The sequence below is a fragment of the Hippopotamus amphibius genome, chromosome 3, assembly GCF_030028045.1.
Source record: "Hippopotamus amphibius kiboko isolate mHipAmp2 chromosome 3, mHipAmp2.hap2, whole genome shotgun sequence".
NCBI lineage: Eukaryota > Metazoa > Chordata > Mammalia > Artiodactyla > Hippopotamidae > Hippopotamus > Hippopotamus amphibius.
The window spans coordinates 177,614,760-177,639,729 of NC_080188.1; the positions used below are offsets into that span (position 1 = coordinate 177,614,760).

The 24,970-nt window shown below is 38.9% G+C and overlaps 1 protein-coding gene across 5 annotated transcripts in view; it reads right to left on the bottom strand.

Moving 5' to 3' along the window:
* DNM3 (dynamin 3) overlaps positions 1 to 24,970 on the bottom strand; it is a 552,008-nt gene that overhangs the window by 347,847 nt on the left and 179,191 nt on the right. For all 5 annotated transcript variants that reach the window (XM_057725664.1, XM_057725665.1, XM_057725667.1 and 2 more), the window contains exons 8-11: positions 23,202 to 23,337; positions 20,888 to 20,955; positions 16,306 to 16,444; positions 560 to 646 (exon numbers count right to left, since the gene is read on the bottom strand). In XM_057725664.1, the coding sequence (XP_057581647.1) occupies positions 560 to 646; positions 16,306 to 16,444; positions 20,888 to 20,955; positions 23,202 to 23,337 (430 nt within the window). The remainder of the gene's footprint in view (positions 1 to 559; positions 647 to 16,305; positions 16,445 to 20,887; positions 20,956 to 23,201; positions 23,338 to 24,970) is intronic.

Genomic DNA, 24,970 nt, shown 5'->3' on the forward strand with positions numbered 1-24,970 from the left:
AATGCTTAAAAAAGCTGTTCTTAAACGTTTTTATTTTTTAGTCATAGGTTCCATGGATAAGCTGATGAATAGCTTTATCCATTCTCCTCAAGAAAAAAAAATAAAAACACTAAACATTCTGCAAAACATGTTAGGAATTTGTGAATATCCTGGTGCCCATCTGTGGGCCCATTAAAACTTAAGTCGCCCTATCTTAAAGAAAAAATGTGGTATGTTTCTGGATTAGTGGTTTTCAAAGTGGGATGTGTGCATGCTAGGGGTGCACATGATGATTCATGAAGCATTGAGGAAAAAATAATGGAACCCCTATTACTGCTTTTTAAATGTTATCCTTCTAAAGTCTTTGTATATGTTTATATTTTTAACATACATAAGATGTTAGTATAGTAACACGTATAAAATTCATAAATAAGTAAAAATAAACATATGTGGTGGTGTTCTCAGCTCCTTTTTTTTTTCCATTCAGGGATACACCGACTGTTGGAGACCACCAAACAACCTTGGAGAGATCTTCCACTTCCCACAGGGACCCTGCCCACCAGGGAAGGTCTCTCCTCACCTGGTCCTTTGTTTTCCCTTCTCGCTCACGAATGTGGTTAGCAACGATCCTTTCCGTTTCCTCACAGAGTCTGGGGAAGTTTGCCAGCTGTCAAGAAAAACAGAGCTGAGTGTTAATACTCAAATGTTTATACTGCCAAAAAAGAAACAAAGATAAGTTATGCTCTATTCTAGAAGACATGCATTACCATTCTAGAAGCAGAAGTGAAATATCCTAAAGAAGAATGGCAGAGTGACAGAAGAGACTCCCAAACTACCATCAGAAGTAACTACATTATCTGAGACGAAGCACTTCAAAACCAGCAGAGAAACTCCCTACAAAGAAAACAGAAACCCAGATGCCATCTCGCACTATGCTGTACAGAGTTAGCACTTAATAAAGTTCAAAGATAAAGAAGATAGAAATGAGGATGAAAAGGAGGATAATGACTAACATTTATAGAGCACTTGCCATGTTCCAGGTTGTGTGTTAAGCACCTCATGAATTACCTCATTCAAAATTCACAGCAATCATAAAAGACAGATCTGATTACTAACCCCATTTTATAGAGGAGGAAAGCAAAACACAGAGAGGTTAAGTAACTTGCCAAAGACTACACAGTTCAAAATCAGTCGGTCCAGGATTCCAACCCAAGCTCTCAGACTCCAGAGTTCATGGTCTTGTCCATTACTCTCTGAGGATGATTCATTCCATGAACCACAGAGATCATTTTCTTAAAATTCTCCCCTAACAGATGTGTTTTTATGTACATAGTTTTAGCAAAACTGCAGAAATAATACATGTCAATCACTTATCCCATCTAAATTATGCAGGTAATTGTGCAAATTTTAGTTTGCAAAAATGAATGAATTATAGCTGTTTTCAGCGTAAGGAAGAAAAAGAAAAGGATGCTATAAGGATGTTCAAGGAAGCCTAATCTAAAAACAGGACTTAGTCGGGTGGAGTTGTATGGAAACAGTTGTGGGGAGACTGGAGCTTGCCAAGCACAGGACACGTGTGAAGGCGCTGAGGACAGAAACAATAAGTGGTCAAAGAAGTAAAGAAAGGTCAGTGCAGAGAGCAAGGCAAAGCTAGAAAGGTAAACAGGCTAGATCAGGTTGATCCTTGTAGACCTGTTAGAAATTTTGGCTTCTGTAGCAATTCAGATGGAAAATAATGGGACCTGGACTGGGATGGCAGCAATAGAAATGGAGAAAAGTGGGCAAACTCATGGTTTATGACAGGCAAAGATTAATTCCATTTATTATAAAAAGCACTTGCAAATTAATAAGATTAACACTAATATCTCACATAAAAGCAGGCAAAAAACCTGATTTAATTTAAAAAGAAATGTAATGGTCAATAAGCAGAAAAGAAATATTAAACTTCACAGAGGAATACAAAGAAAGATAATAACTATCATGTCAAATTTCTAGAATTATTTTATAAGACAATGCAGGTGAAGGTGTACTGAGACGAGCACAGTTTAAACTTGCTGAAGGGATGTCAATGAGAATAATCCTTCTGTTAAGCAATTTGGCAATATGTTTCAAAAACCTTAAAGACACACACAGGTCAGCCTAACTACTTCACAGAATTCTGAGCTAAAATAATAAGGAAATTCATCACAGCATTACTTGTAATAGCAACAGTAAGACAAATAAACATAACTCTATAAACCATCTATGTATCCAGTGATGTTAAATAAATTTAGGCAGGTCAACTAATGGGATGTAATAAGCCATTCCAAATAATAGCTAATATTTTATTTTAATACTATCTGATTTAGAAATGATATCTAATAACAATGGTAAAGTGTCTGTAATATGACGCTGGGTGAAGAAAATCAGGCTACTAAATATATAATGTGATTACACACAAGCACACACACACACACTCACAGTCACAGTCCCCTTGATATCCTTCCAGGATATAGCCCAAGACCACAAAAACTCCAAAATTCTTGAGTAATACTGTAGCACATATTTCCCCTAACTTGTAAGCTAGGCCTCCCTGAGATGTGACGGCTCCATGGTCACCGAAGTCACTGTGCACACCTACTTTGTAGCATGCATGATGCACTTCAGTGTCTTAGCAAGACAACAAACTGCATTACTTCATGGAACTGTTGTGATTACAAATCACACATAAACATTAAGTCACCTAATGCTGTAAGTCTGCTGTCTGTGCACAGAAAAGAATCTATACAAATACTACAAAATATTAATAGCAACAACCTCTTTCAATAATGGGCTTATGCATAATTTTAAATTTTTTCTATATACATCTCTGCATTTTCCAAATTTTTCCACAATGAACATAGAGTACTTTTATAACAACATCATTAGAGCACAAAAACCTGACTACCTTGGTCACCTCAAAATTCACAGCCCAGTATCTCTTCATGAAATCACCAAACCATCGCCCCCTTATTACTGAGACTCCTAGCTGAATCCTGAGACCTGTGCTCATTTAGGGGCTTACTTCATGAATAACTTCAAGATACAAATGCAGCTTCCATTGTGAGTTTTGGAAACATTCATCGGGGAAAGTTTTATCATTCCAGAAGCCCTTTTATACTCTGAGAATACTGAAAGTTATTTTTTGTGAGGCCTGTAAAAAGTTTCTAAGTATGGAAGGGATAGCTGATGAATATCTGTCCCTCTTCTTGACTAATGAAAACCTAGGTAGTACATCTGACACAAACCACTAGCCTGCACTAGACCACCAGAGCAATTGTTCTTCCTCTGCGCTCAGAGAGCATCCCAAGCTATCAGTGTATACTTGCTTTTGATGACAGCCACACTAACATAGAACCACACTCCTGCAAAGAACTGACCACACAAGCTCTAGTTGCCTAAGTAGGATGGGAATACCTTTACTAGCATTTAGAAAATGAGTTATAGATTATTTCTAAAAAACCAAAGAGTGGCAATATAAATATTTATTCAGAAACTAAATACTTGATAGCTGAAAGACCCCAGGCTAGAATGCAGACATCAATAAGTCAAGGAAAGGCCAAAATGATGAGTATCCCATGAAGTAGAAACATCTAAGAACCCTCCAATCTACTGCCCTTGGCAGGAGGATTGATTTTTTGTGTGTATATCTCCTGATCTTTCCAAGCTCAGTTTCATCAGGAAAGGAATCCGCCAGAGCCATAATTCTAACTGGAACAAAAGCGAAAGAGAACACATTAGAAGAACTGCCCTCATGAAGGCAAAGGAGGAGAAATATTGAAGAAGACAGTAAGCAATGAAAGACTTAGGCATTACTGAAAGATAGTAACGAAGCCAGGATGGTTTCTAACTGGTTGATCTTAAAAGGTCTGTAGGGGTGTAAAAAAGGATGTAGGAGTGTAAAAATCAAAATGATAGTTTTAATTGCTTCTCCCAAATGTAATGCTTCAGTCCCAATTCTTCATAATACATATAGGAAGAAGGCCAAAAAAAAAAAAAAAAAAAAAAGTCCTACTGACATTCACAATGACTTCTGAGTAGGCTTTCCGCCACTCATTTCATTAGCTCATTCAGCAGAATCCCTGCTCAGTTTGCGTGACCTCCTACTTAAGCTTTAACAGACATTCAGCTGAAAGATCACTTCAATCCCTCACCTCTCTCCTATGCCTCTTACTTAAGGTGCAATCAGTTTTCTCAAGTACTTATGTCATCATAATTTTCAATCTCTTTTGCTCTGGATGTTGAACTAAGAGTTTACCATTGTAAGAACTCTTTTTTTTGTCAAAGTCATCAAAATTGTAATCATGTGTGCCAAAATAATATTTAAATATCACCATCATTAGATTTTTATTCTTCTATTAATTATTTAAATATTCTGCAAATTGATTTAAATGGGATCAAGGAATTAAGGCTTTGCTATTGGATATAATAATTTTATATTCCTAAATTTATTTCATATCAGTCATTCATTTAACAAACCTTCACCTGGCACCGCTATAGGCAAGCTCTGTGCTCAGTTTATGTCGAAGCACTTGATATTGGAAACCTTACAGTCTTGAGTGGCTGGCTGACTATACAGATATATTGTCATATGAGAGAAATATTTCACAAAAACCAAAGAGAAACACAAAGAAGTAAATGGCTAAATCTGCTCTGAGAAGGCCTCACGCAATTTGATGTTTAAACAATGACAGGAAAGCTTCCAGACAAGGATGAGCATCTATTAAATAGCTAATTCCAAATAGCTTATGTTAAAATTATATTGAATATTCTTAAATAATAAGGAAGATTCAATGAAGCAATAATGGAATATATATATATTTAGGAATCAAAACTTTAAATATATAACTAAAAGAAAACTTTAATTATATGTGTTCTGAGACAAAGTAGCACCATCATTTTTTTAAATACAAAAACATGTTTTAATAAAATCCAATGTTTTAAGTATTATTTAGGGTAGTGTTTAATTATTTTGATGTGACGTCAATATAAAAACTTAAAGTATGGACCACATTTTTCCTGAGAGGAAAAAAAAATCACTTGAAACACATTTCTATTCAATAAAAATAAATCATACATGTATAAAGTGTATTAATCATTGATTAATCAGATCATGAGAACCATGCTATTAGGTTTCCCTTGGAACAGGCACAAGGCCACTAAGATTTCTATACCTTCAAGAGTAACTAGTTCAATTAAGTAAAGACTCAAGTTATTAGGTAACCATCTGTTCACAGTTCCATACCAAACATCACTGAGAAAATAAACTAAAAACAGAATAAAGTTTCTTTTATGTGCATGACTTGAGTTGATTGGTTTGGCTGGCCTAAAGATATGGGCTCTGTTTTGATCAAAATGCTATAAACCATCCAATGTTGGCCACGCACTACAAACTGAGACGCAATAGTGATTTCACTGCCTATAAAAGCATGCAATAATTTTATTCTATTTATGTGAATTTAAATCTTCCCCCAAAACCCCTAGTGATTTTTGTGTGTAGCATAATGTTGGATTTTTTTCAGGAGATGAAAGAATATTTATTTGGGCACGACACATTTGTTATGGGGAAAAAAAGGAAAAACAGAAATATTCACATTACAAAAGTGATCAAAGATGAGAAACAATTCTAATAAAACAGGTCAAGAAACTTCACAAGGGTAAATGGGAAAATTCTTTATTAAGGATTCTGTATTTTAGGAGTGGCATATTGCAAGTTTAGGAAGACCTAAGTAAAGTTGGTAAAAAGGGGAAGGGTGCCAGATTCCATACAGGTGCCTTGGGTAGAGCACTCAGAGAGAAAGAAATACTGTTAGCCTTCCTTCTCCAAGTGGGCAAATCCCAAACCTCAAATATTTTCTACAAATGATGGGAGAAATGGTGAGGTCTGTGAAGGAAGAACATATATGGTAAGTTGATATGTTCTCCATCACATATCTGACCTTTTTATTTCTTCTAAACAAAGAAATGAAGGGAATGCTAATGTTATTTAGCAGATGCTAAGGAATTAAAACAAAAGGCACAACCTTAAGTGAAATAAAGCTGAAGGGTAGTCAGAAGAGCCATAATCTCATTAAGTAATTCAGAAAACATTCAAACAGGAGGGCAGGGTGGGATTGGTACTGGGTCAAAACAACACCTGAAGACAATAATCAGGTTTTCACTGCCACTCTTTCCACATTTATCTCTGGTAGACATTATTGAGCAGTTAAAATGGAACAAGAAAAATCATACAGAAGGTAAGAGGAAAAGCAGGGGCCAAGGTAAATTATAAATTAAGAATTAATTGCAAAGATCATGAATCCTTTAGTGAATTGTGAGATTAAAAGGTGAGATTCCCAGGACTGAATTTCATACAAAACCCAATAAACGATTCAAACTTTAATACGCAGCCTGATTTGAAACCTGAGTACCATGCTGCATGAGGCATCTGCTGTATGCAAAGCACAGCACAGAGTGCTTGACTGGAGAGCCAGCCATTAGAAGAGGTGAAATGCAAGTTTTTACGTGCAGAGTGAAAACAAGAGCAGATCTATCCAGACCTAAAAGAAAATCCTATTTGAGCAGGATGCTTTGCTGCTATTCTCCTTCATCCTACAAGAGCTCATGGAAGGTATTCAACTGACTACTTTAGCCAAACTGATAATCACCTACCAAGTCAATGAGACAAGATTCATGTATTCAACTATTCATTCAATAATTATTATTGAAAACCTGGAAGTTTAGGGGTTATGAATAGAGTGATGAGCTTAACAAATCAAGTCCCTACTCTCATGGAGCTTACGTTCTCCAAGTCCCTTTGCTGTCCAACAACAACAAAAATAAAAGATGAATATATGAGAGTGAGTCAAAAATTATCCTCACACTGGTTATATTAAAACTTCTGCCTTAGAGGGCGAGGACAGGGAGAGCGGGAGGGAGTTGCGGGAGGGAGGGGATGTGGGGATATATGCATAAATACAGCTGATTCACTTTGGTGTACCTCAAAAGCTGGTACAAGAGTGTAAAGTAATTATATTCCAATAAAGAGCTTAAACAAACAAACAAAAAACTTCTGTTGGCCACACTGTCTTATCAGCGCTTTCCATTCAAGACTACTGTCTCCCCAGTCACTGCTGTGCAGGTGTGAATGTGTGACATCAGTTCATTTGTAGCTGCAGTGAAAGCAAAAATGGATGCCCCGCTTGTGATTTGCACGAAAGAAGAGCAGTATGCAGTGATTTGTTTTTTGTGGTCTGAGGGTGTGCACATCCACACACTTCTGCCCACACTGTCGACACTCTGCATAAACTTCCTTTTGAGGTGGTAAAGCATCCTCCCTACAGTCCTGATCTTACTCCATCTGACTTTCCCCTGTTTGGTTCCCTGAAAGCAGCCTTACAAGGACAAAGATTCACTTCTGAAGAAGAAGTGAAGAGAGCAGTGCATTTGTGGCTCACAGCTCATCCTAAAACATTTCTTAATGAGGGAATATGAAAGCTTGTTGACAGATGGACAAAGCGTATTAAAAAGCAAGGAAAATATGTCAAAAAATGATGTATTTGTCTTTTCTAAAAGTTAATTAAAATAAATTCTACAGCCAGAGTGTGGATAATTTTTGACTCACCCCTTGTAGTATAGTTTATGTGGTCATATGTGCCACAAAGAAAAACAAAATCTGGTAATTAGATGAAGAATGGTGTGTGTGTGTGGTTGTGTGGATACAAAGGAAGCATGTGCAATTATAGAAAGAAAAGTCAGAGGAAGACTGATTATGTGGCATTTGAGCAGAGACCAGAAAGAAGCTAGGATGTGACCCATGCAGATATCTCGAGGCAGAGCATTTTCAACACAGAATGAGAAATGCAAAGGCCCTGCCACCACATCTCCTTGACCTTGTTGGAGAAACAAGGAAACCAGTGTAGCTGAAGCAGACTGTGGGGAAGGAGATGGGGAGCAGTTTAGAAATGAAAAGGAGCCAAGATCATGCGGGGCCTTGGAAGCCGTGGTAAGGTCTTCGGATTCACTCAGTTATGTGTCTTCAGGGTCAGATATCTACTTGCCTAACATGCCACAAAACTCAGCATTTCTTCTAACAGCACTTTCTAATGAAAAATCTTTCCCAGTGTTTCTAATAACCAACTAACATATCTTTTTTATATCCTTGCAAAGCTTTTTTCTTTTTTCTAAGCATAGGGAAAAAAAAATCAAATAATTGGTATGATGGTGATCCAAGAGTGTGGCTTCCCAAGAGGCCAAAAAATGGCACAGTTGCTAAACTGTGGTTAAAAAACAAGATGTTTCTCTCAGTGCTTCCTGCAAAGAAGCTCAGGACCCTGCAATAAAGCACTGGAGAAGAGGAGGTAGAGAAAAGCAGCTTAAAGATGCCCACCAGAAAAATTCCAAAGTTGAGATGTCCCTGGAGAGAAGCCAAATATCTCATAAAACTCCAATGTCCCTGTCTTGTCCTCCAGTGCCCCAGAGACAACAGTGAAAAAACATCCGAGAAGAAGTACCTTCCCCCAGGTTAGCTTTGTGCTTTGTTATGTGAACACACATAAACCCCATGTTTTTTACTGATGTTTATTTATGTGGCTTAAGGAAAAGTTAAATATTTTACACATAAGAAATTCAACATGAGGAATTGTAAATGAAAATACTGACTTAAGTTTATATATATATATGCACATATACATATATACATTCATAATACAGTGAGAGTAACTATATATTCAGATTGCCTAGAGCAGTCTTGGTTTACTCATATTATTCCAGTGAAAGTACTGATAGCTCCCCCTTTTAATCTCAAAAATGTCCAGTGTTGGACAATAAACTACATGGTCACCTTATCTGTGGGTTGTGTTTAAAAGGGGGTCAGGTAATTAAGTCCTGGAATACTCAACTTTAATTAGGATTATTTTGCTTTACAAAAGACTTTAATTAGACCAGTTTTAAGGTAAAAAAAAAAAAAAAAAAACAACAACAACAACTGAAGGTAGACATAATAAGGCCAACAATCAAGAACATCAAATTGAGGAAAAAGATATTTGAAAGAAAACCTGTCCAAATTTTATCATTTTAAAAGGAGTGACTAGAGGAAGTGGCAAGGTGGTGGAATAGAAGGACATGAGCTCACCCCTTCTTACCAAAAACACCAAAATCATCACAACTAACTGCTGAACAACCACTGACAAAAACAAAAAATGAAACAACAACAACAAAAAACCACCACTGGAACCTACCAAAAAAAATATCCTACATCCAAAGACAAAGAAGAAGCCACAACAAGGTGGTAAGAGGGGCACAACCACAATAAAATCAAACTCCATACCGACTGGTTGGGTGACCCACAAACTGGAAAAGAATTATACCACAGAAGTTCTCCCACAGGAGTGAAAGTCCTGAGCCCCTTGTCAGACTCCCCAGCCTGGGGGTCTGGCAGTGGGAGGAGGAGCCCCCAGAGAATCTGGTTTTGAAGGCCAGCAGGGTTTGAGTGCAGGAATTCCACAGAACTGGGGGAAACATAAAGTGCATTCTTGGAGGGTGCACACAAGGTCTCCTGTGCACCAGGACCCAGGGGAAAAAGCAGTGACCTCATAAGAGACTGGGCCAGACCTACCTGCTAGTATTAGAGGGTGGAGGTGGAGGGCAGCTGTGGCTCACTGTGGGGACAAAGACACTGGCAGCAGCAGTTCTGGCAAGTACTCATTGGCATGAGCCTGCCTGGAGGCCGCCATTTCCTCCCCAGACCTATCCCCACCCAACAGCCTGGAGGTTCCAGTGCTGGGACACCTCAAGCCAAACAACCAACAAGCCAAGAACACAGCCCCACCCATCAGCAGACAGGTTGCTTAAAGTCTTCCTGAGCACAGCCCTGCTCACCAGAAGGACAAGACCCAGCTCCACCCACCAGTGGGCAGGAACCAGTCCCTTCCATCACAAAGTCTTCACAAGCCTCTTACAGAGCTTCATCTACCAGAGGGCAGACAGCAGAAGAAGAACTATGATCTTGCAGCCTGTGGAATAGAAACCACAATCACAAAAAGTTAGACAAAATGAGAAGGAAGAGGAATATGTCCCAGATAAGGAACAAGATAAAACCCGAGAAGGACAACAAAGTGAAGTGGAGATGGGCAATCTACCAGACAAAGAATTCAGAGTAATGATAGTGAAGATGATCCAAGATCTTGGAAAAAGAATGGGAGGAGGGATAGATTCGGAGTTTGGGACTGACATGTACACACTGCTATATTTAAAAGAGATAACCAACAAGGACCTACTGGATACCACTGGAAACTCTACTCAATATTCTGTAACAACCTAAATGGGAAAAGAATTTGAAGAATAGATACATATATATGTATAACTGAATCACTTTGCTATCCACCTGAAACTAACATAACATTGTTAATCAACTATACCCCAATATAAAATTTAAAAAATTTCTAAAAAGGAGTGATTAAAATATTCTTTTTAAAACAAGTACAGATTTCTTTACCATCAGGATAACTTTAGAATATCTAAATTATTACTAAGTATTTATAGAATGTCTCATGTAGGGTTAGTCACTGGGTGAGGTGTCAAGGATAAGAACATAAAAGCTATTTTTTAAAAGGAGCTTATCATCAGCAAGAGGAGGCATTCACCTAAACAAACTACATACAAAGTGCACCACAGTATCATAATTGCTATGACAGAAGTAAACATAGGGTTACAATTAAAGCACTAAGAAGGGAGTGAGGATGGAAACCAAGAAAAAGCTCACAGAGGCCCTTCAGCAAAAAACGATGACTGAGCTGTATCTTAAGGAGACTTTCTAAACAAACAAAATCACATGTACAAATATTAAAGGCATGAAAAATCTTTGTGAATAGTGCAAATCACTTAGAATGGCTGAAGCAAGCAAAAAGTGACAACAGATGTAGCTGGAGAAGTACTCAGGGAGCAGATGGTGAAACTAAACACAACCATAAATGATTGGAACTTTCTTAAGATATGAGACTTTGAATCATTTTGAGGGAACAGGCAAAAAATATGTGCACATATTTTAGAAGGGCCATTTTGACAACAGTGAGGAGGACGAATTTGAAGATGACCAGACTAGAAGCAGTAAGATCAGTTAAGAGGCCACTGGAATAATTTAGTTTGAAAACAAACAAACAAACAAAACTCTTTAGGCCCTTAAGTAAGAAGAGAAGGTAGTTGCAGCAGACTTTAGAGTAGACAGTTTCAGTTAAGAAACTTGAGCTGATAGTATAGATGTGGGAATCAACAATGTTTTAAGTGCTGGTTGAACCTTGGGAGATATGATCTGCCAGGGAGAAATGAAAGAGAAGAGGAGGAAACCAGGAGCAAATTCTGGGGGACTCCAGTGTTTAAAGGCAGGCAAAAGTGGATAAACTCTTGAAGGAAATGGAGGAAGAATCATGAGAAAGATGGAAGAGAATCCAAGAGAGGTGTCAGCTTCAAAAAGAGAGTGGAATACAATATTGGGAATAAGTGTCCATTCAATTTGGCAATCAAGTCTCTGGTTAACCTTTGCCATGATTATTTCACTAGAGTGGTGGGTGGAAGCCAAACTTCAGAGGGTTAAGGAATTAACTGGAGATGAGAAAGTAAAGATATAGCAAGCATAAACTACTTTCTTCCCCAAGAAGGTTGGCCATGAAGAAAAGGAAAGGAATAGGGCAGAAGACAGGTTTTTGTTACTTATAAGTTAGGAGAGACATAAATATATTTATACACTGACTTATTATTAAATGTGATGGAGAAGGTGATGACTCAGGAAACAGAGGAATCCAAAGAGCAAGTTCCTTAAGGAGGTGACAGTACGGGTGGAAGTCCAGCCCTGATCAGGATTAATACCTCAACAGAGACAGAGAGAAGGACAGGCATGGCTGGGAATACACCTAGGTGTGGGAGCTAGACATTAATGGTCTCATTTATGGTCCCATCTTCTCTGTGAAAGCATCACTGAAGTGATGAGCAAGCTTCGTAAAGAGACAGTTAAAAGTTTAATGTCACTATCATGAAGAACACTGCAAGCATTAACTAAGGAAATGCTGATGACGATGGGTGTATTATGTGGCACTAATCCACACAGATAGAGGATTATCTCCAAGCTCTTCAGCAACCTGGGGGAAAGGGAAATAAATGACAAATAGTAAATTTGATCAGCCTGAGAGTTCCAACAGGTGGCAAAGTTAATCCAAGAGGAATTAAAGTAACAGATCAGAAAGTTAAAGCTGAATGTATTGCTTGTCAATTTATTGCCTCTCAGCTTCAAATTCAACCTTCCTGCCCCCGCTGTGAAAATAATCCTGGGCTCTTTACGTATTCTTCCTTTGCTGGCTGGCACCAAGTGAAGCTTTGTCGGGAGAGGTGGGGCCTGGAGAGACACTGCGGCGGGTGGAAAGGCAGGCTACAGGCAGTGTAAGGCACCCTCAGCCCCCCTAGCACCGCTGCCCCCACTTTGAAAAGTTTGCAGCAGAGTGTCTCCAGGGAGACACTTCCCCATGGACACCTTTTCCCTCCCAGCATGCTCCAAAGGGCAGATTTCCAGCAAAATCTGCAGCATAACACTATGGCGACTCTTCTGCCATCCAGTGAGCCACATCCAGGCCCTCTTTAAGGAAGTCCCAGTCTTAGCCCTGGGCAGGGGCCCCCTTTCCTGGGTATTCCCCTAAAGCTGGCATCTTAGCACAGCTTCTACTCCTATATTCAGTTGTTCTCTTAACTTCTTACTAGCCATTCCCTCATTACTTTAAGCCCCTGATTAGTTAATACTTTTTTATAGTAACTGTTCCCTGTTTAAAGTGCTGTGTGGTTTCTCTCTTCTGATTGGACCCAGATTGATACAATGATCAGGAAACACAATAAAATCAGGAGAAGATGAGTAGTTGGGGGGAAAGAAAAAAAGAAGAAGCCAAAGGTCTGAAGGTCTCTTTGAGTTTAAACACTGGTTATAGGGAGAGTAAAGGAGTGAGAGAGCTGCAAGGGTGGGAGCCCATGGCAGAATTTGAGGCACAGAGAAGAACTGCTCTCTCCCTTCCTCCTCCCCAGCACCCTTCACACCTCACTTATGAAGTACGAACACTTCCAGCAACAATTCTTCTTCCCTTAAGCAAGTACTATGGGAGAAGCCCTTGTCATTTTCTCCACCTTGCAGGAAAGAAAAAAAAAAGAAAGAAAGAAAAGATAAAAGAAGACCTGTGAGCACCTGATCTGTGTCCGCCCACAGCTCTCTGCTGCGTGGGGTAGGCGCGCTATGTCACTGCTCACTGTAGAGGCCCACAGGTGTAGGTCAGCCAAAACACACTGTGCTGCTTCTGGGCACACATCTCACTCTCTCCACCATTGTGGGCTCTGAGGTTTACTGCCAGAAGAGGAAGTAACAGGAGGCTCCCACTTCAGCAGAAAATCCCAGCTATGTTTTCCAGTCTAGATTTATCAGCAGCAAAGCAGATACTAAATTTTCAATTCTTCTTTAAGCTTTTCTACTGATTTTCCAACTAAGAAGCTAAAAGAGGATAAAAGGGAATAATCGGTGTTCTGAAAACCCTGGATTTAGAGTTTTAAATTTCTGAAGAATCTTTTGGTAGAACATTTGTCCACCATGACAGGGACTGGAAGAGGTCACAAGGAGTGTGATGCTAGTGTGGGGTGAATGGAGAACCACTGGAGTCAAAGATCTCCAAGAACAGCAGCTACTGGGTGTTGGACATGACCTCCACTGACGTCATCCAAGTTGAAGGTGAATTTAGGATGGAGAGGGAAAATGTAAGCCAGACTCCTTGAATGCAAAGAAAGTGACCAGAACTTGATGGTGACAGTGAATAGAAGGAAAAAGGGTGGCAGAGCTGGTAACACCTGGGCCTTAATGGAAGACTTCATATAGGAAGGCGAAAGAATAATGTTTGGTAGCCACAAATGGAGAAGTAGGCAAATGTCCAGCCTGATCCAGGCCCTTAGATTCTTTGAGTTTGGGCCAATAAATATCCTTATGTGAAGGGAGCTGAATGGTAAACAATAATCTCAGGGAGAAAGCCAGGTTTTATTTAAGGCAACATATAAAATGTTTTGAGAAGACAGTACAAATATACAACCACTGATCTAGAGAGCTTAATGGAAAGGGAGTTTCAAAGGGTGGAAAGCAAAGAATAAAAGCCAAAACGTATCCAGGAACAAGCTGTCTCATCCCATGCCATCTCCCGACTGTTGGTTTTCCAGTAAGTTGGATACAATGGGGAATGATAAAAAAAAAAATGATTCATACATACCATAAACACTTTATATAACTTAAAACATAAATGTACACACATGTGCCAATCTTTTGATGTAAGGCCAAGGCCTGTTCTCTGCATGTGGATCTGCTGATTGGAGTTAATACATCTTCTGTCTTACATAAACCACATCCTTCATCTATGATTTCCAGTTTTGCTTTCTTTGAAGTGGAAGGGAAACCTAAAGACACTTGGGAAATAATCTGAATGCAGAGCCCATCTAGATTTTCATAACTCCCCCCACATCCTGTTAGCCTGTCCTACCTACACCTAGTTCATAGCAAAACTTTTGTAGCTAACCTTTATTAAGTCATTCCAAAGCTGAGTTTTTCTGGAAACTAAATTTAAAGTCTTTCCTGCACTTGATCAATTTATTTACTCTTCATTTACGCTACATAATTAAAATAAGAAGGAAAACTGGCTAAACAGGTTTGAGGACAAACACAGCACAATTGGCCATTGGAAAGAAGACAGCTTAACTGGTGGGAGCAGGAATGCATGGGCAACCTGAAGAGAAACTTTTATGCTGAGGGGGGCAATCCACCTGGTTATATAGAGAATGCAGTATCAGCTACTTCAGCAGGTCAGTTAAGAGGAGGCCAACACCATACTGGTAACAAGGCTGATTGCATTTTGAAATATAGGCAAGGACAGCAGGGAAGTGAAGTATTATTAAATGGTTTCAAGTTTCCAAATGAAGAGCTGGCATAAAGACTTTTTTTTCTTCCTCATGTGCATTCTTTCCCCTTCCCTCAGTCCCTTAATGCCTATAGCTTTCCCTATTTTAGAGAAGAGAAAATAGAACTTTAAGGAACAAAGTAGAAGAAAAGTAAGAGGTCTAGAGAAGAGATCTTCAGGGCCACTTCTGGGCCCCAAGCTAGTTCCATGTGACTCCTTTTCTTTTAGCATTCACAATCCTAAATTTCCATATTTAGCCACCTTTCCTCTTTCACTACTTATATCTTTCCTTCATCTCAGTTTTTCCGCCAGGTGACTGGAAACCAACGCTCATACTCATTCTCTCTTTATTCTCACTGGTTTTCCAGGAATGTTACTCATAGTAACCATACAGAAAGGGAAGGGTAACAAAACTAACAAAATTGGAAGTATTTACACAGTTCAAGAGCTAATCAAAGTAACAATATTAACTGTCATAGGGCGAGGCCTATCCTATCTTAACATCCTCAGTAATTCTCTTCTTACATTTTCCAATACAGGGTACCCCTTTCACGCCCCTGTGTAATGGGTGGAATCCAGCACAATTCCTCCATGTTCCTCAGTGCAGAGCCCCCATATTGGGAAGTCTCTTGCCCACTACTCTTCATCAATAAATATTACAATAAATATTACAAGGTAGAGAATATTGGGTGCTACTAAAATTGGCCGTTTATAGATTAGTCACCATTTACTGAGCACTTACTATGTTTAATCAATGTATTAAGTGCCCCGTGGGAAAGTTTCAGGCATCATCTTGTTTAATCTTCACTGAGGTGATATCTTCATCATCACCATCCCCATTTCACAGATAAAGTAACAAAAAATAAGGATGAAGTATGATGCTCAAGGTCACATAGCAAGTAAATAGCAGAGCCAGGATTTGAATCTAGATTACTGGACCTCAGAGGCTGGGCTCTTAACTACTACACCACAATGCCCCTTCCCAGAACATCCAGGTTCAAGTGGAATTCATTTAAAATCTAGAAGAATTACCTTTTTGATACACACAATATCACTGATTCCCTTCCCCTAACAATTACTTCCATCCATGCACCACAAGAAAAATTGGTTTAGGGCATTCACTTAATTGTTCTAAAGTGATGTTTACCTGATTAAGACAGCAACCCTATTTGGAATGGGGTAATAGAAGTCAGTATACCCATCTATCACGAAAGCAATTCCCACTCAGTATGTATCACAATCCTTCCCCTTGAGCAAACACACAACCTCTATAAAAAACTGGAGGGACAGGGAAAGAAAGGCAGGTAGTAGGGTAGGAAAAATGGGTAAAACAAGTAGTTACTGGTTGGAAAGTTACATAATTCAAACTTACTTTTTTGGTACACTTCTTGACAGTGTTGATCAATTCTTGTATTACCAGATCTACACTCTTCAAGGAAGGCCCTTTCAGCTTTACAATTTGTTTTTTGACTATTGCTTCGAATGCCATGTCTGGAGTAAACAACCCTGTCCTGAATGTAAGAAAGAAAGCAGCACATTAGATATTTTAAATTGAATGATATTCAATACTCTTTGTAAAAATGTTTTAATGGACATGTTACTTAAAACATGTAAAACCCTAGTTCGTTACACAGTGATTTATTCTATTCACAGTATCATTTGTAATAATATATTTAATACATTCTATAGATGATTAATTAACATAACCCAAAAACAGTTCCCAAATGTTTTCAAGGCCCACAATGTGACCGTCAATATTTAACTGTCATTTGTCTCATCTCACTGGCTCACAGCAATACAAAGGAATGCTACATAGAAATGGTGTCCTAAATTTACATTTCTATTTCCAAAGCATTCCAAAAGCAATCCTCTCTTGTCCTTCCTAGAGTAGGAAATGATCTTCACTTTTTAAACTCTGAAATAGCAGCATTCCTGGACTACACAACATATTCTTTCCAGGAAGTGAGCTCAGTGGTTCCCAGTTTGAGGTCCCGCGGTGCTGGAGGAAAAAGAAGGCAGTTAAGTGGAACTGGCTTGGGACCCAGAAAGCCTAAATTGTGAACTTACAAAAGATAAAACCAAAGCAGCAACTATCTTTTCCTTTGGCTGGAATTAATTCAAACTGGTGTCATCACAATGCTTTCCTCATGCTGTGCGAAAGCTCAGGAAAGCAGGTGTGTGTGTGCACGTGTATGTGTTTCATAAAAAGTGAAAAATGATTACTCACATTTAAACAAAAGGTCGATGGAAAAAATCTACAATAAGAGGGATCCTGAACTCTGACACATGCCATGCCCAAAGATGTGCAGGCTCCGGACATTGGTGTTTGATCCTCCCTATCCTAGACCCTCCTCCCTTCCCCTTATTTGGTTACCTCCTCATACTGAAACACTCAATTGAATGGTACCTCTTTGGGGACATTTCTTTAGCACTTTCCTTTTAGCAGCCTTTTCTATGTCCCTTCTTATTTACTGAGCACCCTGTGCCCACCTCCATTTCTAATTGTACTGTAGTAATCATACTATATTTGTGATCATAATTTCTCCACTTTGGATACAGAATAAAATCCACGTTGTTTAGTCTGATGTTAAAAATTTCCCCGTCTGTCCCTAGTCTTCCTTTGTGGTTATTTTCCTCCTTCCTTTCATGTATGCTATGTTTCAGCCAAACCAGACCACTTGCCTTTCCACAAACATATTCATACTAATATTTTATATCTTTTCCTTCATCTAGGATGTTCATTTCACCTTTCCCACAATTTCAGCCTGTCCAAATCCCACCTGTGCTTCAAAGACGGGATCAAAAGCAATCACTTCCTATAGCTCACCTTCTCCAGTCCTGCCACTGACTAGGTCTTCCTTCTCTGGACCTCAGCATCCTATTTTGCACCACAGCGGTCAGAACACATATTTTAGTCCTATTACTATACTAGTAGGGAGAGTCGTTATTGCATTTATCTTTGTTTTCCCCACAAGGAGGGATTCCTTGCTCGTCATTGGCACTCAGTGTTAGCAGAACAAAGAAGGACCATCAGGTGGGTCCTTAGTCGGCAAAGATGGTTTCTATTAGTCAAATATATAACACAATCAGTTGGGAACAAAACTCTTCAAATTAAATGTATTTAAGGGCATAAATAATCACACTATTAATATGTCTTATACGCAGGACACTGTGCACTTCTTATCATCTTATAGGCAAATTAACTCCAGAATAACAGTAACAACCAATCTCTTCTGTTGGTGTGCATGTAAATCAGAAATCTACACTCCTAATTACTGAGCTTTTGCAGTTACATTCAACAAAAATGTAACTGGTAAGGAGTTTTAAAAGTCAAGTAAAAGTACTGTATTTGGTTAAGTAAAATACTTTACAACCCCCCTCCACCAAAATGTGACCTGGTTCCACTGCATTTATCAGATTGATATGTTCAAATACTAGTTCTGCCCAGCTAAAGAGCAAGACATAGTTTCTATACCAAATGTATTCTGGATTTGAGGGAGAGGGAATCGAATTAATAGGGAACATAGAAATCCTGTTGATGGTTAAGGAAAAAAACAATGGATGTGGTTATACATGTTTTCTCCTCTTCATTTTGTGAATGCATATTTACCCATACTATTTGAGACTTGTAGAGTAGATTTCCTAAATTTTGTAAGGATACATCATTCAAATGTCATAACTCCTTTGGAAAATCACCCATCACATGCGCACTCAGGGTCAAGTTTTGTCCTCTCAGCCTCTGTTCCCAAAATAGTCTCAAGTTGGCCCTGTGGCAGAAGCTGAGATACAACTGGCCAATAGACTGGGGGCTCCTCCTTCACGTGAGATAATCATGGAGTAAGCAACCTAAGTCTTCTTATCTTGAACTCAGGACACCTCAATTTAACATATGCTCCATTACAATGTATTTAGCCCTCTATACATGAACTCAAGAAATGTGTGTTTTAAATTCACTTATTAAGTTTCATTAGGTCCCATTTGTTTATTATTTTTTTAATTTCCTTTATTCTAGGGACCTAATGAAACTTAAAAGCTTTTGCACAGCAAAGGAAACCATAAATATGCCGAAAAGACAACCCTCGGAATGGGAGAAAATATTTGCCAATGAAGCAATTGACAAAAGATTAATCTCCAAAATATATAAGCAGCTCATGCAGCTCAATATCAAAGAAATCAAACAACCCAATTAAAAATGGGCAGAAGACCTAAACAGACATTTCTCCAAAGAAGACATACAGATGGCCAACAAACACATGAAAAGATGCTCATCACTAATCATTAGAGAAATGCAAATCAAACCTACAATGAGGTATCACCTCACACCAGTCAGGTTGGCCATCATCAAAAAATCTAGGAACAATAAATGCTGGAGAGGCCATGGAGAAAAGGGAACCCTCCTGCACTGTTGGTGGGAATGTAAATGGACACAGCCACTATGGAAAACAGTTCAGAGGTTCCTTAAAAAACTAAAAATAGAACTACCATATGACCCAGCAATCCCACTACTGGGCATATACCCAGAGAAAACCATAATTCAAAAAGATACATGTACCACACTGTTCACTGCAGCATTATTTACAATAGCCAGGACATGGAAGCAACCTAAATGTCCACTGAATGGATAAAGAAGATGTGGCACATATATACAATGGAATATTACTCAGTCATAAAAAGGGATGAAATTGAATTATTTGTAGTGAGGTAGATGGACCTAGAGTCTGTCATACAGAGTGAAGTAAGTCAGAAAGAGAAAAACAAATACCATATGCTAACACATATATATGGAATTTTAAAAAATGGTATTGATGAACTCAGTGGTAGAGGAAGAATAAAGATGCAGAGGTAGAGAACAGATTTGAGGACATGGGGAGGTGGAGAAGGAGAAGCTGGAACAAAGCAAGAGAGTCGTACTGACATTTATATACTACCAAATGCAAAATAGCTAGTGGGAAGCAACTGCCTAACACAGGGAGATCAACTTGATGATTGCTGATGACCTAGAGGGGTAGGATAGGGAGGGTGGGAGGGATGCTTGGAAGGGAGGCTCAAGAGTGGGGGGATATGGGGATGTATGTATAAATACAGCTTAGTTGCTTTGTTGTACAGTGGAAACTGGCACAACAGTGTAAACCTATTATACTCCAATAAAGATGGAAAAAAGATTCACTTATTTTCTTATCACAGTTCTTTAACAAAAGTAAATGAGAATAACCCCACTTTATATGAGGGTGAATTCAGGCGCAAGTTCTCTTCCCAGCCTCATGTCCTCCACTTTCCTGTCTACATTCCTAACTCCAGTCCAAATGTATGGCTTCCTGCTCCACGAATATGTGCTGTTCTTTGCCACCTCCATGCATTTGCTCACGCTACTCCCTCCACTTTAAGCCCCTTCTTTTCTCCTCCAGCCTCAACAATCTCCCTCCTCTCACATCTCATTGCATTGCCACCTACCCCATACACACACAAACATACACACACACACATGCACATACAAGCATGTCCATACACACTGACACATTTGCTTGTTCTCAAAACAGGCAAGGTTTGACTCTAAAGTAACCAGTTTCATTAATCTTTCCCAACCTTGCTCCATAAATCCAGTCAAAATTAATCTATTTGGTCTCTGTGTAAGTAATGATCACTTATGAGCAAGTCTGGCCTCTGTCACTGAAATATACAGCCCTGGAGAACAAGGTCTTGTTCAGCAGTAAATCCCTGATTGTTCAGAGCACAGTGCTGAGAGTGCAGAAAGGGGGTTTGTTTTTTTAATTGAAAAAGACAGTATGACAATACTAGAAATTACCAACAAACCCAAAGGAGGATTTCCTATTTCTTATTCCCACCTTGATATTCTACTCTGCTCAGATGATGAAAAGGTTACTTCACTAGCCATTTATAAACATCAATTTTTTTAGTAGCTTGAACTGAAGACAAGGAAAATGTGAAGCACTTGCCTGATACCATGTATGTTTTTGATTGCATAGCTTATTTCTCTTCGCAGTTCTTTCTCATTGAACTCCATCTGCAAATGCAAAATGAGCCACAGTTATGACACTTAATTCCTTTGAATAATATTGTTGAATAATAAAAAATGAGAATAACTTGACTCCGTTATTAATAAAGACTCATGTCTTTTCTAACCTAAACCCAGATGGTCAAAACATCTGTTTATAGAGAGTTCAAGGCAACACAGAACATGAGGGATTTCTGGGAGTTTTAGTGCAGCAGATTTTAACTCTATTATAGATAAGCAGTGCTGTGCATAAAGGATGCCTTCTGGACATAAATCTGGCCCTTCATTTGAAATATATAATTCTTCATTCTTTTGCTGAATGTAGTAGATGTATTCACAGATGAATGCATAAATAAGAGTGTCACCTGATGTACAACAGCAGTCCATCTGTGCTGAGATTAACAATGGCTGTCTTTTCTCCCTGGCCATTTTAACCACCTGAGTTCAAAGCCTCTTTAAAAGCGGAAATTAATAATATTTTGCAATCCAACACAGGATAGACTAATGTATAAAAATTTCCCAGAAGTTCTAGTTATCTTAAATTTATTTGGAAGCAGGATCAAAGTGTCATAGAGCTTAGACCTGAAAGGGATATCAAGAAAACATTTGGTTCAGCCCATAACTTTTGAGATTTGGCCTCTTCAGCCTCATTGTCTGTACATTTCCCCCCTTACACTTTATGCCATAGAGCAATGAATTGCTTTAGTTCTACAGCGCAGCCTTAACCATTCCCCCCTTTCTGTCTGGAACAACGTCTCCCTCAACCAACCCCACCTCTTCCTGCTTAATCAGCTGCTCATCCTTCTTAAGTCAGTTCAGAAGCTAGGCTCTCTTACACAGCTGGGCTGGGATTCATGTCCGTGGGCTGTGTTTCCATAGCACGCTACACTGAAGTTTATCACTTTACTTAGCACCTTCTAATGAAACTGTCTATTTACCCATCTGCCTCCCACATCAAGACATAAGCACCCGCCTCTGTATGTGAGGCAAGTAACATAGTCCCTAAAACTACCTAGTTGCCCATTGGGCGTTTCAAACTTAACATATCCAAAACAAAACCCTTGATTCATACTTCCACACTGAACCTTTCCTCAGTTCCCCTCATCTGACGGGCACTAACATTTGCTCAGCTGTGCAGGCCAAAATCTTGGGAGTCATCTTGAATACTCTCTTTTTTGCATCAATCTAACCCCCATTGACTCTACCTTCAAAATCACAAATCCATCCACTTCTCTCAAGCCTCTCTTTTGAGACATTTTTACTGTAAAGCTAAAGAAGTTTATGTTTTAAGACTTCTCCCTTGCATAAGCTCCTTCCAAGACTCTGTGCCTGTGTGTTTATAATTTTGTGTTCTTCTTCTTTAAAGGGGGCCCCTCAAATTGTATAGGTTTCAGGCCCCACAGAAAGTGGATCCATCCCTGCTCTGGCTCTACTGTTTAAATCACCTTGTCTCCCTCAATCCACTCTTGTCCCTTTACAATCCAGCTCACACAGTGTTCTTTTAAAATTACCAACCAAATCGGGTCACGCCTTTTCTTAAAACTCTCCCCTGATTTCCCGTTGTTAAATGTACACACTTCACTGAAACCTAGAAAGCCCTGCACAAACTGGGCACTTCCTTCCTCTGAATTCATTTTCTACCCCCTCCCCTTAACAGCTCTGCACCAGCTTTGGCTGTTCCTCACCTGCTATACAGGTGCTTGCTTTAGGGCCTTGTCCCTGGCTTCTTGCCTTGAACAACCTTCTTCCTCCAGATCCTACAGCTGACCTCTTCATGCCATTCTGGTCATGCTTTAAAGGCCCCATAGTCAGAGAGACCTTGTCTGAATATTCCATCAAAAGTGGCTTATCCAACTCCCCTCTCTCTCGTATTATGCCACATAATAATACTTGACATTTTTTTGTTTTGTCTATTTCTTAATTTTCTTTTCCCACCAGACAGTATCTTTGTCTTGATCCCTGGCACATAGATCACTGGTACACAATAGGTGCTCAAGAAATATTTTAAAATTAATTAGATAATGAATAAACATCATAGGAACCAATTATTAGTTGCTGAATTATTGGAATGTCATTAGATCGCATTTAATAAAGTCAGTAAGAAAATAACTTCTCTCCTAAATTTCATTACCTGAGTATGGAGGCTTTTGTTTAAAGAAAACCACCTACCACTCACATAACATTTTATGAAGTTATGTAGAACAGAATATAGAAATGAAATGAAACAAAAGGGAAAAATAACATTTGGTACAAACCTTTACTATCTCAAAAGGAAAGCGTTCATGGAAAATACGATTGATTTTAGCACCCCCTGAGAGCTCCAGGGTATCTACTTGATCCCCTGACCCTTCAATTCTCTTCTCAAAGTCCACAGCAAATTGCTGAACCATCCTATGATTGTGAAAGACAAATAAATTCAAGTTAAAGTTACAAGGCTTCTCATTTTCCATTTTAATTTGCTATGGCTATCCCTCAGAATTCTTTTCCTGGTGTTCTTAGTGGCACCTACTGGCAGAATTAACATTGCACTCTAGTCATTACTCAAAATGTAACCATATGAAATGCACGTTGTTAAGAGTTATTTCAGACATTTAATTTAAAATATATATATTTTTAAATCTGTGTATTAAGTGCATTCTGCCCATTTAGTTGCAACGATAAAATGGTATTTTAAAATACTTAAGAATTAAAGTTAAGCAATAAAACTTTATATATAATAATCAAATGAGCCGCGACTCCTGTGACATCACAATCACCTAATGTTCCAACTGCTCCAGCTGAGACCCCTCATACTTCATGACCTACTCTCTTCCCAGCATCACAGACCTCATGCTGCCAGAACAACATAAAGGTCTGACTCCCCACCCATGCCCCTCTACAACCAGCTCTAGCCTTGTTTTCCAGTGACTCCTCAGAATTTAATAAAATTTAAAACTCCTTACCCTATCACCTAAGACTCTCCGTGGTCTGTCCCTGGATGCTCCATCTCCTAATTCTCATCCCCATTCACCTTCCAAGGCAATCATAAAGAAGCTATTTGCAGTTCCCCATATGCACCAAGTCTCTGTGCTTTTACATTTGTTTTCCTTTCTGCTCTGCCTTGTGCTTCTTTGTCCGGCTAATTTTTATCTGTCCTTCAAGACTCAGTTCAAGCATTAGTTTTTCCAGGAAACTTTCCATGATCCACAGCCCTGTTCCCCACAACCACTCATTGCCACCCACACGAAGGGCCCCTCCTCGGCTCTCTCAGCATATTTTTAGCATAGCCCTTAGCAGAGTACATCACCATCATTCATCTTTCAGTCTCTCTCCAAAGGCAAGGACCATGCATTTTATTTATTTCCCTCTGCCTGGCATATGAGAGGTACTCAATAAGTTCAATGAAGGAATGAATTACCTCAAGGCAGTTGGTAAAAAACAAAGAGATATATTACAGAGAAAAAAATGACTACTTGTATTTATGATTAGTAGGTTTAGAAACTCTAATTTTGACATACTGGAACACATTCCAATTCAAAATCTGTTAGATTAGGAAAAAAATTCAAACCACCTAAAACTTGCATCATTTATTCTACTTCATCAAAATCATGGATGAATTAAAAGTAACTGCAAATATTTAAGCCAGAAAACTTAGAATATAATTGAATGTAGCTGTGTTCATGCATATGCTAATATTACTCTAATTTTAAACACCTGGTAAGGTATGAAACATTGAGAAACTTTTGAAAATTCACCTCCATTCCCCATATCCTACACCCCAGGCACCTGGCCCACTAGAACAAGCCATCCCGAAGTTCACACTATTCTTGTGACTTCCTTCTTCCACCTGATAAACTCCTCCCATACTTCAGGGTCTCACTGAAGTATCTTACATTCTGTGAATTCACACCCTTCCTCTCATGTAACTGCTCTTTATCTGAGTTCCCTTAACATTTTATACTTACCAGAAATGTAGCATTTATCAGACTTTTACACAGTTAGTTGTTTATATGTCTGTTTCGGCTGCTTTACTGTGGCCTCTTGT